The 14,633-nt window shown below is 47.6% G+C and overlaps 6 protein-coding genes across 6 annotated transcripts; 4 read left to right on the top strand and 2 right to left on the bottom strand.

Annotated features, from left to right (window-relative positions):
* Positions 1–520: 520 nt before the first annotated feature.
* On the bottom strand, positions 521–1,275 carry BJ212DRAFT_1296245 (uncharacterized protein; the record flags this gene model as incomplete). The annotated part of the gene is made up of 5 exons (XM_041332410.1): positions 521–696; positions 792–852; positions 890–1,053; positions 1,111–1,180; positions 1,231–1,275. The coding sequence occupies 5 exons, from the start codon at positions 1,273–1,275 to the stop codon at positions 521–523; spliced, it is 516 nt and encodes a 171-aa protein (XP_041197729.1).
* A 2,934-nt stretch (positions 1,276–4,209) lies between these two features.
* BJ212DRAFT_1262668 (Alpha/Beta hydrolase protein) lies at positions 4,210–5,068 on the top strand (the record flags this gene model as incomplete). The annotated part of the gene is made up of 3 exons (XM_041330285.1): positions 4,210–4,324; positions 4,379–4,776; positions 4,838–5,068. Coding segments are annotated over 3 exons (744 nt in total), but the record flags the coding sequence as incomplete, so codon positions are not given.
* Positions 5,069–5,415: 347 nt separating this feature from the next.
* On the top strand, positions 5,416–6,339 carry BJ212DRAFT_1574293 (Alpha/Beta hydrolase protein; the record flags this gene model as incomplete). The annotated part of the gene is made up of 4 exons (XM_041342103.1): positions 5,416–5,608; positions 5,657–5,901; positions 5,958–6,053; positions 6,115–6,339. Exons 1-4 carry the CDS (start codon positions 5,488–5,490, stop codon positions 6,337–6,339), a joined length of 687 nt encoding a protein of 228 aa, XP_041197727.1. The 5' UTR covers positions 5,416–5,487.
* Positions 6,340–7,622: 1,283 nt separating this feature from the next.
* On the top strand, positions 7,623–10,142 carry BJ212DRAFT_1444736 (uncharacterized protein; the record flags this gene model as incomplete). Its single annotated transcript, XM_041337994.1, has 13 exons — positions 7,623–7,752; positions 7,835–7,896; positions 7,951–8,040; positions 8,152–8,290; positions 8,433–8,542; positions 8,649–8,691; positions 8,880–9,133; positions 9,244–9,352; positions 9,465–9,521; positions 9,575–9,679; positions 9,740–9,836; positions 9,909–10,053; positions 10,080–10,142. 13 exons carry the CDS (start codon positions 7,623–7,625, stop codon positions 10,140–10,142), a joined length of 1,404 nt encoding a protein of 467 aa, XP_041197726.1.
* Positions 10,143–11,133: 991 nt separating this feature from the next.
* On the top strand, positions 11,134–11,862 carry BJ212DRAFT_1476547 (uncharacterized protein; the record flags this gene model as incomplete). The annotated part of the gene is made up of 5 exons (XM_041339387.1): positions 11,134–11,376; positions 11,430–11,513; positions 11,564–11,593; positions 11,641–11,760; positions 11,812–11,862. 5 exons carry the CDS (start codon positions 11,134–11,136, stop codon positions 11,860–11,862), a joined length of 528 nt encoding a protein of 175 aa, XP_041197725.1.
* A 482-nt stretch (positions 11,863–12,344) lies between these two features.
* On the bottom strand, positions 12,345–13,979 carry BJ212DRAFT_1325878 (uncharacterized protein). Its single transcript, XM_041334589.1, has 9 exons — positions 13,927–13,979; positions 13,847–13,872; positions 13,724–13,780; positions 13,653–13,676; positions 12,964–13,597; positions 12,828–12,911; positions 12,748–12,777; positions 12,581–12,700; positions 12,345–12,529 (listed from the first exon to the last, which is right to left on the bottom strand). Exons 3-9 carry the CDS (start codon positions 13,738–13,740, stop codon positions 12,479–12,481), a joined length of 960 nt encoding a protein of 319 aa, XP_041197724.1. The 5' UTR covers positions 13,741–13,780; positions 13,847–13,872; positions 13,927–13,979; the 3' UTR covers positions 12,345–12,478.
* Positions 13,980–14,633: the final 654 nt, after the last annotated feature.

The raw sequence follows: 14,633 nt of genomic DNA, 5'->3' as shown, positions 1-14,633 counted from the left end.
CTCTGTCAAATCAGAGAACTGGCCATAACCACCATGAACACGTTCCAAACCACAGCACATGTCACATGTTCAAATGTCCAAATGGACATGGAGGATCACAATGGATTGCATGTCATGAAGATCCACTTACCATGCACCAAGACAGCACCTATCACTGGTGAGGATGTATATGAGGCCCAGCAAGAAGATCAAACTGATCCCAAAGCTGCTCTTTTGAACCACTTCACAGTCAACAACCCATCTTCAAATGATCATCTTTTCGCCTGGGTACACCCAAAGTACAGCTTAAGGCTGCTGTCTTGCACAGCTTTCTTGAAGAGGATTGGAGCTAGTGCTGCCACGGTCTGGTTCAGTCTGGTTCTTGAGGATGTTTTGTCAAACCTAGAACCAAACCTTGGGTCCAGTTCAGGCAAGGAGAGTGAACACTGGACTGGACCCTTATGAATGCGTTCAAACATCTGAATGCAACATATAAATTTCAAAAAAATTTCAAGAACTACATGAAAAATTCAATGAGTAACTACTCTTCACATTCTTGGGTGTGCAGATTGATACAGCCTTTCTCCTGAGTAAACACTACCTTCAGATCTCCACTGTGCTCCTCTTTCTTTGTGTGCTTGCGATCCTTGTGATCCTTGTCTCCAAACGCCTTGGTCTTTTGGTAAGCTTCCTCTTTGTTGACCTCGTCCTCATCCTCTTCCTCATCATCAGAAACATCCTCCAGTGCAGGGGGTTCATCATCGTTGTCATCATCATGGTGACAGATCAGATGGGAGCCAGTTTGCACTCACTTGGGTGCAGGCTGGTCTTGAGGAGGTGCTGGAGCTGTGTTGACAGCTTCACAGATTTTCTCTGTCAGTTTAACAGCTCAACCAGAGTGACAAGATACAAAGGAAGTCAGCTTCCCATTGGATGCAGAAGGCAGAGGTGTGGGAACCATGGGGGTGTCATCATCAGGGTCATTGTACCAGTCAATAGCACTAGCATCTTTCAGTTTGCTGTCAGATCCAAGTGCACACAACATTCTGGCAGCAGGAAGGGTGAAGATTGAACCTGTAGTAGCTCATTTATACTGAAATCTGCATTGAGATCAGAAAAAACATGACACACCTTGAACATACTGTTGCCATGCAATTAGTTGAAGCTTGAAGTACCTGAGCGAGAATCTCAAAGATATGTTCTGGACATAATATAAGTTATAATCCGAATGATGATGAATGTTGGGCTTACTAAAACATCAAGTACTTTACTGAAGAAGCTGGATGTCGCTGTCATGAAGTGGAGGACATCTGGGAACTCAGGATTTCACCCTGTTCACCCCATCCACCCCATTCATGTTCTGTTCATCCATACTGCCAGTCCCCAACTCTGCCTTGGCCAACCCAGGCACATGACATGCACCTCCACATCACTACAATGGCTAGTGGGCACCCCAGATCTCACACAGATCTTGGTTTTGAAGGGGGCCCTGGATCTCACACAGATCCACCCAGCAAAGGGTCTCAGCCAAGTAGAGTGAGCATCAGTGTTTGCCACAATGCCACTGTGCAAAAGCCAAAGAGGATGACAATGACAATGGGAGCAATGGTAATTGGGGTTTGGGAAAAAAAACAGTTGCCAGAAGATCAGAGAATATATTAGTAGTAGTTGCCTAGCAATAAGGGCATTGAGTGCACTGTGGATCATACAAAGATTTGAGAGAGGTTCAAATGAGTTTGGACATGTTCAGAACACGTTCACAAGTTTCAAGCATCAGCCGAATGCCGAACATAATGATGCATCCAGTCCTTACAGTACTGTAGAGCTATGACACTAAGTTCATCACGTGCAGCATGTGATTATGTCATACTCAGTGTCACTGGTTCAAATGTCCATGTGACCTGTGACCACACCCAAATAGATTCGCCCATGGATGCTTTGCCGCTTGCAACCATATGACACGCCACTGCTTCATGACTGTGACAACTTGCTTCAGGATTCACCTCGCATAGTGCTAATGATGGTAACAAGTCATGATCAGTCATTGCAGTGGGTTGTAAATGGGTATCATGCTTCAATATTTACACAATGTTCAGAAGAATGATCCAGCTGGATGGGCAAGGATTGCTACTGCTCAGTACAAGACTGATGGTGTCGAATGGGCAACAAATTCTGAGTCAGAGGATGAGGCTAGTACTAATGCTATTGGAGTTGAATCCCCGTTCAATGATGCCAGCAAGCATGATCTTGATGCCAGTGACATGCCAATGGATGCACTTCTTGACCATATGGCTTCCAGGGGTGAACAGGTCCATTCTGACTGCCATATTAATGCAGATGGTGGACTTTTGTGTGCAAACCACTCTGAAGTCTATGATGTGGGTGACATTGCTGCTGAAGATGTGGAAGGTGGCTTGAACAGTGTTCCAAAGGTTGATTATGGGTGTGGAAAGCATAGATGCATCACAAATTTGATGTATAACAATTTTTGGTCCCATTAGTGCACAACCTATGTTTTTCCTATGTTTTTTTCCGAATGTCACAAATTAGCTTCGTCCCACCAAAATTCATGTGACGGTCACACCAAATAGATTCGATTCGTCAAGGGCTGTGACCTGTGACGAACCTAGTGTCGTAGCTCTACAGTATGCCGAACCTACGGTCCGGTTCGGAAAGGTTCAGGTCCGAACCGAAGTTCTGAACCGGACTCTGGCAGCACTAATCGGAGCCGACAATTTGAAAGGGCATGGGCTAAGGATCGGCGGAACGCTGGAATACTTACTGCGAGGTGTTCCTTTCGACGTGGTTAAATCAATGGGAAGGTGGTCAAGCGACGCCTTCACCATCTATCTACGTCAACACACCATGATAATGGCGCCCTATCTGCAGGAGTCACCCATCCTCGAACCGTTCACACGGTACACCATGCCTCCTCCACGTTGAACAAAGGTACGTGCACATCGCCCTCCTCCTTTTTGTTGGGAGTCCATGCTTAGCCTGACGTGTCGCAGGGCTCCTGTTGTTTTGGGAATCACGGCTTACCCTGGACTCCGTCCGAAACGATGTTTCGGGTCAAAAGCCCCGCGGGCTTTTAGCCCAAATAGCATCATCATACCTCATATTCACTATTTGTCACACGGTAGATATTATTGAACGTCAATCATATCGGTTCTGCTTTTGAATCGTCACGAAAACAATAAGCAACGCATAGATGAAATTTGAAGCAGTTCGGAAGTAATTCTACCGGCGTCACGGTCCTAGGCCAATTCCGTCACGCGTCACGTCTACGACAGGGCGCTGAGGCAGAGACTTTGCAAACAACACCTTCACCTTAATATCACATAGCCAATTGTTCAGAACGTTCAACTCTCAGCTTGCTCTGAGTACCCAACTGAAAGGTTGCGAGAGTGTCTCTCTTTTTCCCTTTTTTAGACGGCGTTGGAGCCTCCAAGTCTCGTCAAAGCGACTCATCCAACATTGCGATAATGCGATTACACATTTTTCAAGAATTTGGGAGAATGTTTCTCCTTTAAGTTGCGTCTGTGCTCTGTCTAGAGGAGACATCCATCCAACAAGATAATGTTGCATCTCAAGCTGCATGTCACCTGTCCAATGTCCCCTGCATGCTCCTGCACGATACGAGCAAGTATTAACCTGTCTAGGTTGATAAGTCAGGCAAGAAGACATTGATATATTTTGCAGAGCGAACACGTTCAAGTGGCATGGCTACCTCCCGGGTGCAACTCCCCCGTGACGAAGCAAAGAGGATAAGATGCCACATTGATTTAGTGTGGTAGGATCAACATTTCTTCGCTGTCATTTACTTATTGGTCAACATGCTTCTGTCACATTTAGGCAAACGTGTCATCACCTTCGTTCGGTCTGCTCTCAGAGTTCCGTCGATACGCAGATCGCACTATCGATGGCTTCTCGACACATTTAGATGTGGGCCGTCCTCCGAGTCTCTCTTAATGTGTGGCGATTTACAGCGTCCTCGCGGAAGGCTGGGCATATTAATTTCCATTCAGTTCCTCAGAGTCTCATGACTTGTCAGGATACGGGTCACCCCCGTGCATTACCACTCTTTTTACACGCCTTTCCCGCTCTCATTTTAGTCACACCGTCAGTATTTAAGCGAAGACCAAGTTACTAACAAGCCCGTCCCACAAGCTGTACCGCTCGCAAAGATATCCGAACACATCCAAGTCATCCGAGTATATATGCACGTCCATTTCGGCGTCTCAGTGGGGTTCCCCTACTGCTCCCAGGCGGGCTCTGCTCATTCATGGTTTGACTATGTCTTCGCAATCATGGGAGGGTGTTTCTCAGCTATTAGCAGCAGAGGGTCAGGTTATGCAATGTTATGGTGACGATACTCCACTTTTAACAGGCTAATCAGGGTTCTTTGTTGTCGCGCCGAATCTCCTTGGGCACGCATGGAGACGAGGCACCGACTATCGTGTGTCCACTCTTGCAGAGGATCTCCGACCGTATTTTGTCATGGATACGTCCTATGAGGTGATTATAGGTCATTCCCTTGGGGGAGCGGTGGCCTTGTCGCTCTTGCCATTCCTACCCAACACAAAAGAAACCACTGTTATACTCCTCGATCCTGCTCTCGAACTTACGAAGGAGACAGCCAACAAGCATGAAAATATATTTCTGAAGGAGATTGCGAATGTCAGAACTGCCGACGACTATATGGTTAAGAACCCTGCTTGGTCTCGAGGCGACAGTGTGTTAAGAACGCTAGGAATGTCCATGTGTGATCGTACTGTTGTCAAAGGGGTATATGAGGTAATAGTTCCGGTATCGAAATGGGAAGCATTGCTGACAATTTCACCTCTGCTGTGAACAGCATAACAGGCCATGGTCTTTCAGTGGCCTGTTCAAAAACATCCCACCCCACGTGAAGATCACTGTGCTGGCATCAGATCCTGCGTTCGGCGGTGTTTGTCATTTGGAGCACGTCCCTTGTGACGTGGCGAGATTGCATGCCAAAGTTTTTATCGGAATTAGTCACTGGATTCAATACGAGGGTCTGGATATTATCATGAATGAAATTCCGCTACGAAGAGCAAAGCTTTGAGCCGAGCACTCGAGAAGATATATTTTTTGTGGTGTTGTCTTCGTCTACGTTTAAATGATACAGTCGCTATTGATATTCTTCTTAGACTCTGTTGCTTGAGTAATGTAGTTTCGCAGCGATTCCAAAGCACGAAGCCATTCCCTCACCCGCAAGATAAGTTCTCTCCGCCCAAAATAGCGAACTAGGACTTACTGGTGAGCCGAATCTGCTACATACACAAAATCACCGATTCAACGGTATGCCTCGATGTGCTACTCTCCCATTTAGACATGTCATCCTCATTGGTTTTCTTCCATTGCTATGCCAATGCATTTTCCCTCCACCGTGCCCTCAGCTTTTAAGTACAGAGCGAGCGCCGATCCTCTTCGATCTTCTCTGCTGCCAAGTCCCGAACATATCCAAGCCATCTAAGTGTGCACATGACCATTTCAGCGTCTCAGTGGGGTTCGCCTACCGCTTCTAGGCGGGCTCTTCTCATTCACGGCATGACCATGTCCTCACAATCATGGGAGGGCATCGCTGAGCTATTGGTAGCAGATGGTCAGATTTCTTAAGTTACGAAGTAAGCCATTTTAACAGGTTGATCAGGGTTCTTCGTCGTTGCTCCAAATCTCCTTGGGCATGCATGGAGACGGAGCACCGACTATCGTGTGTCCAACATTGCAGAGGACCTCCGATCGTATTTTGTGATGGGCACATCCTACGATGTAATCATCGGCCATTCTTTTGGAGGCCCAGTGACCTTGTCGCTCTTGCCATTCTTACCCAAGACGAAAGATACTGCTATCATACTCCTCGATCCTGCCCTCGAGCTTACAGAGGAGAAAATGAAAGTGAGAACTCGCAATTACTTATGAACGAGTTGGCGAGAATCAGAACTCCCGAAGAGTATATGGCTGAAAATCCTGCTTGGTCACGACGTGACTGCATATCAAGAGTGTTGGGGATGGCCATGTGCGATCGCGCTGCTATCGAGATGTTTCGGGTAATATTTCAGTTCTCGGAATGGCTAGCGTTGCTGACAGGTTTTCCCTTGCTTCGTACAGCAAAACACACCGTGGTCTTTCAGTGGGCTGATCAAGAACATTCCACCTAACGTTAAGATCACCGTACTGGTATCAGATCCAAACTTCAACGATATTTTGGAATCCGTCCTTCGTGACGTGGAGAGATTGAATTCCAAAGTTCTGACTGGAATTGGTCACTGGATTCAATACGAGATTCCGCATGCTATCATGGATGAGATTCCCTTACCGAGAGCAAAACTGTGAGCCGTGTAAAGAAGGAATAGTGTTCTGCGAAGTAATTTTTATCAGTAACCGTTGTACACTGGTTCTTGATGTTGCCCTCAGGCTGCTTAAGATAATACTAACTGGGCCTACAGTACCGCTGCTCTTGCCATTCTTGCCCCCAAACAAATGAAACCATACCCCTCGATCCCATTCTCGAGCTTACAAAGGGGATTGTTAAATTTAGGACAGAATTGGGTTTTTAGACAAGACGAAAGAGTACACGGCCGACAATCCTGCGTGGTCACGACGTGACTGCATATAAAGAGCGTTGGGAGTCTCCATGTATGGTTGCGTCGTTGTCGAGATGTGGATGATATTTCAGGTGTCGAAATGTGCTGATACATTCTGCCCTTGTTTCGAACAGTAAAACGTCCCAGTCTTTCAGTGCGCTGCTCAAGAGCATCCTCGCTAACGTAAAGATCACGATGCTGGTATCTGATCCGAAACTCGGCGATAACTGTCATTTGGATCATATCCATGTGACGTGGAGAGACTGAACAGAGTTCTTACTGGCATTGGTCACTGGATTCAATACGAGTGTCTGGGTGTTATCATGGATTCGTCTACCATGAGCAAAACAGTGAGAGTCTAGTGTTCTGCAACATGTTCCGTTTGTCACCGCAACAAACGATATCCCAGAGAGCAGGATTACTGTTTACGAGCACAATGGATATCATCGCATATATATAGCTGTGGGACTCACTCGCTCATGTGTCCTAGGGCCATTTTAAGGAGTCTAGTATGTCTTGATCGCCACGAGTCCACTGACGTCACTCCTAGCAAGGCGCCCGGCGTGTTCCTTAGACCTGTAATGGAATTTCAATGCCTAGGGTGTTGGGCCTGAACCCTAGGTCCACTCAATTGTGGACGTATTCATCGCCTCGCCTCCAACATCACCTTTCCGCCATCGAATTCGTTGATAGACCTGGCGTATCGACTGAGAATGGTATAGACATTAACTGGGGAGTAGATACCATGTAGTGTGAGACTCGAAGTTTCAAGTGTGGCAGGAGTGTCAGAAATGAATCTTGGTGTGTTGGAAAGGGAAAGGCCGGGCGGCAGTACTGTAGTACCACGTAATAAAGGGAGCGGCATGCATCTAAGTCATGCACCACATGAGCCGTCCCGGTTTCTTAGACAAGTTCTTATCACCCTGCCATCTCACCTAGCGCCTGATTCCATCCTGCTTTTAAACCGTCATCTGAACATTCAAGGCGTACTTTGACACTCGTTCTCTCTCAGAACCGGACGAAATACACACTATGGCACAGCGGAGAGCATCCATCTCAAGGACCACGCGCGTACGGAGCCCAACAGTTACTATGACCGCCGATGTCCCTGCTGCAGAGGCGGAGAAGTGGGTCGCGCAGTGGGCACGTGTATTGGCTAAGGGTGCGTCTAGGTTTATAGCAACTCGTTCCATATCTGCTCTGAATTCTATCCCGGTCTCTAATACTAACGTACAATGACGCAGAGTTGATCGATGTGCGCATAGTTGAAGTCGACGCAGACATGTCCGTCGAGGACGCATGCGACGTGAGTTCAACGTTGGGATTAGTAAGTACACTTGCGCTGATCATCTTTCTCTAGCTCCTTCTGCAAGAAGACATTCCGTGTCTCGCTGTCCGCGCACTTCCGGATTCGACTCAGACAGGCGCACCTTATCTTGGGCTCTTTGACGTGCGTTCTTCTTTGGTTTCGTGCTCGTCCAAGCTGACCTGTATGCCTCTCCATTCTGTCCGGATCATCACTATGCTATGCTATAACCCAACTCGAACGATGTGCGCGTAGTTCTCAGATGTGAATGCCTTCCTCACGCTCGCCGCGACACGGCACACGATCTCGCCCGCAGAGCTTCGCGCTAACTCGCGCGCCGATCAGATTATGAGTGCTGCGCAAGAGGGACGTGTACCTGTGCACCTTGTTAGCAGTATGTGTTGAACATCATTCATTATGTTGGTGGCGTGATTCATGACTTGTTTATCTTGTCCTACGCCACGGACTGTGTGACCTCATATCTTGCCTCGTCGTCCTCCACCTCCACGCCCGTATTGATGCCCTTTCACTCGCAGACCTCTCAGAAAAGAACCACCTAGAGACCCTCCCGAATAACGCCAGCCTTATTTCACTGCTTGGAGTGTTTGCGAAGGGAACGCATAGGGGTGAGTGTCCCCGTCCGCCTGTTTGTTTCTCCTGCTAACACTGCGCGTTGTTTTATTTTGTATTTTGTAGTGCTTGTCGAAGCCGCCCCACCCGCTGCTCCCGCAGAGTGTAATACTATTCCGGAGACGACACGAACAAGGACTACCTACCTTGGTGCAGTCTCCGACCGTGCTCTGCTAGCGTACTTCGCCAATTTTGCCATACAATCGGACACCGCTTCTCCAATGCAATCCCCACATTCTTCTCGGCTACCGGCTTCAGTGCAACCCTCCATACAGATTTCCCAACCTTCTCAGTCTCCTAAGCGTGTATCAGCCTTAACAGCCTCCCGCCCCACTGCTCTGCCTCAACCCCAGCCCCTGCGCCCACTTTCACATTCGCAACGCTTCTCTCGTGCCCTCTGCACTCACATACTCTCCCGTCGCTTCAAATGTACACGTCTGTCATAGCTGCTACCAGCTCATCCACAGTGCTTGACGCAATGCGCCTGATGAGTGACTGTGGTGTGAGTAGTGTAGCTGTTGTCGATGATGGCGGGGGAGGATACGGAGCTGGATACGGGTCCTGGGGTGGGCTTACTGGAGCGGTGAGTGTTACTGATGTCGGAAAGGTGTGCTTCCTCTTGCTATTACTGCAGTGCAGAGCTTGATCAATTTTTTTTCTCCTTTCACGAATTGCATCGGTCTTCAATCTATTTGCATAATCGTTATGTGCATATAGCTCGTCGTTCCCTCGGAGTCTAACCACATTCTCTCCGCGCCTTTGCACCAGTTCGTCGCGCAGATCAAGGAGCCAGATGGAAGCACAGATGGAGCAGACCGGTATCCTGGTTCGTATCTTTCTTCGCCTTTGTTTGTGATTCCACCACCACACCTCCTTGTGTGCTTTGCAGTTATTTGTTCTAGTATTGGGGTATTTTAACTGATGCATGTGCCACACAGTGTATGTCGTTCTCCCCACCAGCACACTCTCATATGCGATTCAGAAACTGCTTGCAAGTACGTCACTTTTCTCCGACTCGCAGAATGGGATAGACTGATGACTTGATCAGCCAATGCGCACCGACTCTTCGTAACTGATTCTGATTTCGAGCCCAGCTCATCCCCAAGCTCCCCCATGGGCGGCGGATTGTGCGGAATTGTTAGCGTTGTCGACAGTGTGTATTTCGTTCATCGAATGTCTTGCTCGTCTATGATGCCTAATCTCTACCATGTAGTCCTTTCTCTTTTCGCGCTCATCGCCAACGTTCCAAATGTTGATCCCACACAACGCATGCGGCACCGACGTGCCTCGTCTACATCCTCACACTCCTCGTCTCTAAGCATTGTGCGGGACTTGTCACGCTCTGGGTCGCTCGCGCAAACACGGGATCTCTCACAATCCAGTAGAGATTTTGCGCGCTCAAGATCCAGTAGTAGGACGAGCATGCGCCTCAGCCAAAGCCCGCGGATCATCCCAACTGCAGATGTCAGCAGTCCGCGCCTTGCGTCAAGTTCGGGGCTAGGAGATGTCACACATAGTCCGCGGATGGTGCCGACACTTGGTGCTGGTGACAGAAACTCGTTGGTTGGCTTAGATTTGGGGGAGCTCATGGGACGGTGGGAGTGACGAATGGATGAGTGATGTACGGTTTTGTTTTGGTGCGTTGTTCGAAACGATTTCCGGCAATAACTTGGGGTTCGCTAGCCTGCCTTTTGTACCACAGATAATGGTTGACAGGGATGTATGTGGTTTGTACAGTAATTCCAAGCACCGATATTGAATATTGACTCCTGAACTGTACCACAAGGCTAGGAATTGCTTGTAAATACTACTGAAGTTAATCATCGAAACTGTGCATGATTAACGATCAGCTCAACGGGCATGTGATAGGTTTTCAACTTGATCAGTTTAGAATCTTACTTCACGCGAGGATGCTTGTTCAAATCAGCACTCCCTCTGGCCGTTTGCGCATGAAATTCGTCACGTGGGGTCTAAACTGTCACAAAGCAAGTTCGGAACAGCGGTATTAGATATCAATGTCGCGACTCCGACTGAATCTACTGTTCTTAATCTTAGAAAGCACCTTCAAGTTAGATCATAGTATCATACGATAGATCCGCGCATTATCCGAGTCAACGTGCTATTGGATCTTGTGAGCCTGGTGGATGTTTATTATTCCTCATAACTCACCAGGAAGTCGTTCAGGTTTCCCAAGGTATCTTAGCGCCCTAACCACGTTGTCCGATTAAGAGAGGTTCGTCTATGTTCATTCTTCAGCAAGGATTCAATATTCAAGAGTAATATTTCTATTGTGATATAGTTGGTCAAGCAAAAATCCACTAAGCTCAACAATCCTTCTGGATGAGACGATACGACGAGTAAGCTACCGTACAGTACTAGTGTTGTCACTGACCCTAATATTAGTGCGTAGGGCCCCGCCTTATTATCGTACGAGGTGAGTGAGGCTTGATAATAGGTTAATGCTTGATGAGTGATGGAAAGCCTTGCAGCTCGTCAGAGCAAGAGCCTCTGATTGGTAGTCGCAAGCCTTCTCACCTCCATCAATCCTTCAAGGTTTACATCCAGACAGCAATAATTTCTATCATAACTGCTTCAATTGTGGTCTTCATGTTTGCATCAGTGTTTAACACTCGGAATGGTCCCTTAGATCCGGAAGAAGACGAACGCTTGAGATTGAACATGTTTTGGACCGACTTGACTTCCCACACGTGCATGACATACGCCACTCGAGAGTACACTGCCCGGCTGGTGAACGTTCCATCATACTACAACCGCCGTGTGGAGGCTTGCATGGCCACACCGGTAAAGATCCATGGGGTTGAATATATGCCTAAGTGGTGCGAGGATCATGTGGGTGTTTCTGCATATCTTGGTAGTACGAGCAATTGATATTCTGCGTCCAGGGTCAATATAATGTAATAGGTCATTGGGAAGTCGACCAGCACGAGCCAGATTGCGCGTCGTACTGGATCTGGTACAAAGATTTTGTTCGTTGATCCTTCTCGTCAGCATATTTGCAACTTATTGATTGTCGCAGGGCTGTACTTCGTTTGGATCCGGTCAGCGAGTGAGTTTCTCAGGCACAATATAGTGAGCGAAGCTGACGGTATGCAGCGTATCGAACATTATCTTGAGAACATCCCGTGTGGAGGTGATTGGAAGGAGTTTTGTGCTACCACTCCTGTAAGCTTCCGTGGGATGCACTTCACCGGGGCACAGATCTGCTTCAAAAATGTTTGCTGCTCGGTTACATCAATTTGGCATGGTTTATTGATTATTTTCCAGAACGGTGCTACATGGGGCCACTGGGTTTTTGATGACGAGAGCTGCAGGTAGCCAAGTCGCAATCATAACGACTCGATGTCGGACGAGGAAGAGAATGTATTGATTTCAAGTGGTACTGGACACAGATGTATTTTCATGTCTTCGAGTATATACCCAAGGGATGTAGAATTTCTGTCTGGCGTGTAGCAGTGCAAACTGATATCGTGCCATATGGTCATTTTAAATACTTCACGCAAGGATGCTTATTGCTCAGCACTCACTAGATCCAGCTGTCTGCGCGTGTCGTATGGCCTTAACTGTCAATTGTGATAGCATGCCTCAATGGTAGTGTGCTCGAGGAAGCACATCTAGTGGGTCTGACGGGCACACAGATTGATCCAAGCAGTAGTCGATGCCGTGCGAATCATATCTCATCTCGGTTCGCACTTCTATGACCTCCGGAGAACACAATCTCAAGTTAGTGTGCTGCCTTCGGAAGTTGTTTGTACGAAGCTGTCACTATACAGCGGTGGATTGACCTTCCAATCAATGACCTCACCGTTTGTCTTTCTGCCGTCCCTTGGGTGTATATACTCGAAGCCATGAATTTACATCTGTGTCTAGTACAACTCGAAATTAATACATTCTCTTCCTCATCCAACATCAAATCGTTATGATTGCGACTTGGCTATTTGCAGCTCTCGTCATCAAAAACCCAGTGGCCCCATGTAGCACCGTTCTGGAAAATAATCAGCAAATCATGCCAAATTGATGTGACTGAGCAGCGAACATTTTTGAAGCAGATCTGTGCGCCCGTGAAGTGCATCCCACGGAAGCTTACAGGAGTGGTAGCACAGAACTCCTTCCAATCACCTCCAGATGGGATATTCTCAAGGTAATGCTCAATACGCTGCATATCGTCAACTTCGCTCACTATATTGTGTCTGAGAAACTCACTCGCTGACCGGATCCAGGAGAAATACAGCCCTGCGACAATCAATAAGTTGCGAATATGCCGACGAGAAGGATCAACGAACAAAATCTTTGTACCAGATCCAGTACGATGCGCAATCCGGCTCATGCTGGTCAACTTCCCAATGTCCTATTACACTGCTCGGACCCTGGACACGGCATATCAGCTGCTCGTACTACAAGAAATGCAGGAACACCCACATGATCCTCGCACCACTTAGGCATATATTCAACCCCATGGATCTTTACCGGTGTGGCCATGCAAGCCTCTACACGGCGGTTGTAGTATGATGGGACGTTCACCAGTCGGGCAGTGTACTCTCGAGTGGCGTATGTTGTGCACGTGCGGGAAGTCAAGTCGGTCCAAAACATATTCAATCTCAACCGTTCTTCTTCCTCGTGCCTGCGTCTCTCCTCCACTTCATGCTCGTGCTCTTTCACTTCCCTACCCCATTTTTCGCGGAGAAGAGTTCTTTCTTGCTCTTCACGCTTCTGTCTCTTCTCCATATCACGTTTGTGCTCCTCTGCTTCCGTTTGCCATTGTTCGCGGAGATGAATCCTGTCATTATCTTCCAGGCGCCAGCGCTTGTAGGTGTCACTGCGCTCGAGAGCTTCTTTCTCGTGCTGGCGAAGTTCGATACCCCAGTCCTTGCGAATGCGATCTCGAACATCCGGATCTAAGGGATTATTACAAGTGTCAAACACTGACGCAAAGATGATGATCGCAATTGAAGCAGCTATGATAGCAATTAACGCTGTTCGAATGTAACTCTTGAAGGATTGATGGAGATGAGAAGGCTTGCGACTATCAATCAGACGCGTTGCCTCTGACGAGCTGCAAGGCTTTCCATCATTCACCAAGCATCAGCCAATTATCAAGCCTCACTCACCCCGTACTATTGTAAGGCGGGGGACTACACACCATCGTTAGAGTCGGTGACAATACTATATGGTGGCTTACTTGTCGTATCGCCTCATCCGGGAGAATTGCTGAGCTTGGTGAATTTTTGTTGACTAACTATATCGCAATAGAGGGATAATTGTTGAATGTTGAATTCTTGCTGAGGAATGAACATGGACGAACCTCTCCTGGTCAGGGCGCTGAGAAACCTAAAGGACTTCCCTGGTGAGTTATGGGAAATGATGAGCATCCTCCAGGCTTACAGGAAATTGCGGACGACGACACGCTAACAATGCGTGGGTCTGTGCAACCTGAAGGCGCTTTCTATTACTAAGAACAGTGGATTCAGTCGGAGTCGCGGCGTTGATACCTAATGCCGCTGTTCCGAACATGCTGTATTACCATACAGCATGCATCAGTGAATAGATGATTCCCTGATATTGTAGCCGTTCATGCTGCGAGAAATTTGAATTATACATCGTAGCATGAGCAGTCCACGACAATGTTATCACATTCCTCCATTGCAGCAGATGAGGGGTGGTTTCGAATTCGTAATGTCTAGACGAACTACTAACGCACAGAGTCTACTAATGCATTCCTGGGCAGCGGCATCAAATATCAATTCCGCGACTCCGATTGAATCCACCCATAAAGGTCTTGAGCCCCTTCCTCATTCGGTCAAAGAGTCAAAGATAGGCCCACACCTTGTCACTGTCAGGTCCTTTTATCATCAAAGGAGAGGTTTGTAAATATTAATTCTTCAGTGAACATTGAATATTCAACAGTGATCTGTGTATCGCCGTAACACTGTTAGTCAACAATTATTCGCTAAGAAATTCCCTAAGATGAGGGAGCACAGCAGGTAAGGTACCATCTTGAATACCCTTGGAGTCATTTTTACTAACGAGGGTGCGCAGTCCCCCGCCTTACTATCCTAGGTGTGTAAACCCCAGTAATAGGTTGATACTTG

This window comes from Suillus subaureus (assembly GCF_016647635.1).
Source record: "Suillus subaureus strain MN1 chromosome Unknown BJ212scaffold_4, whole genome shotgun sequence".
Lineage (NCBI taxonomy): Eukaryota > Fungi > Basidiomycota > Agaricomycetes > Boletales > Suillaceae > Suillus > Suillus subaureus.
The sequence above is the reverse complement of the archived record's forward strand: the minus strand, read 5'-3'. Positions and strand labels throughout refer to the sequence as shown.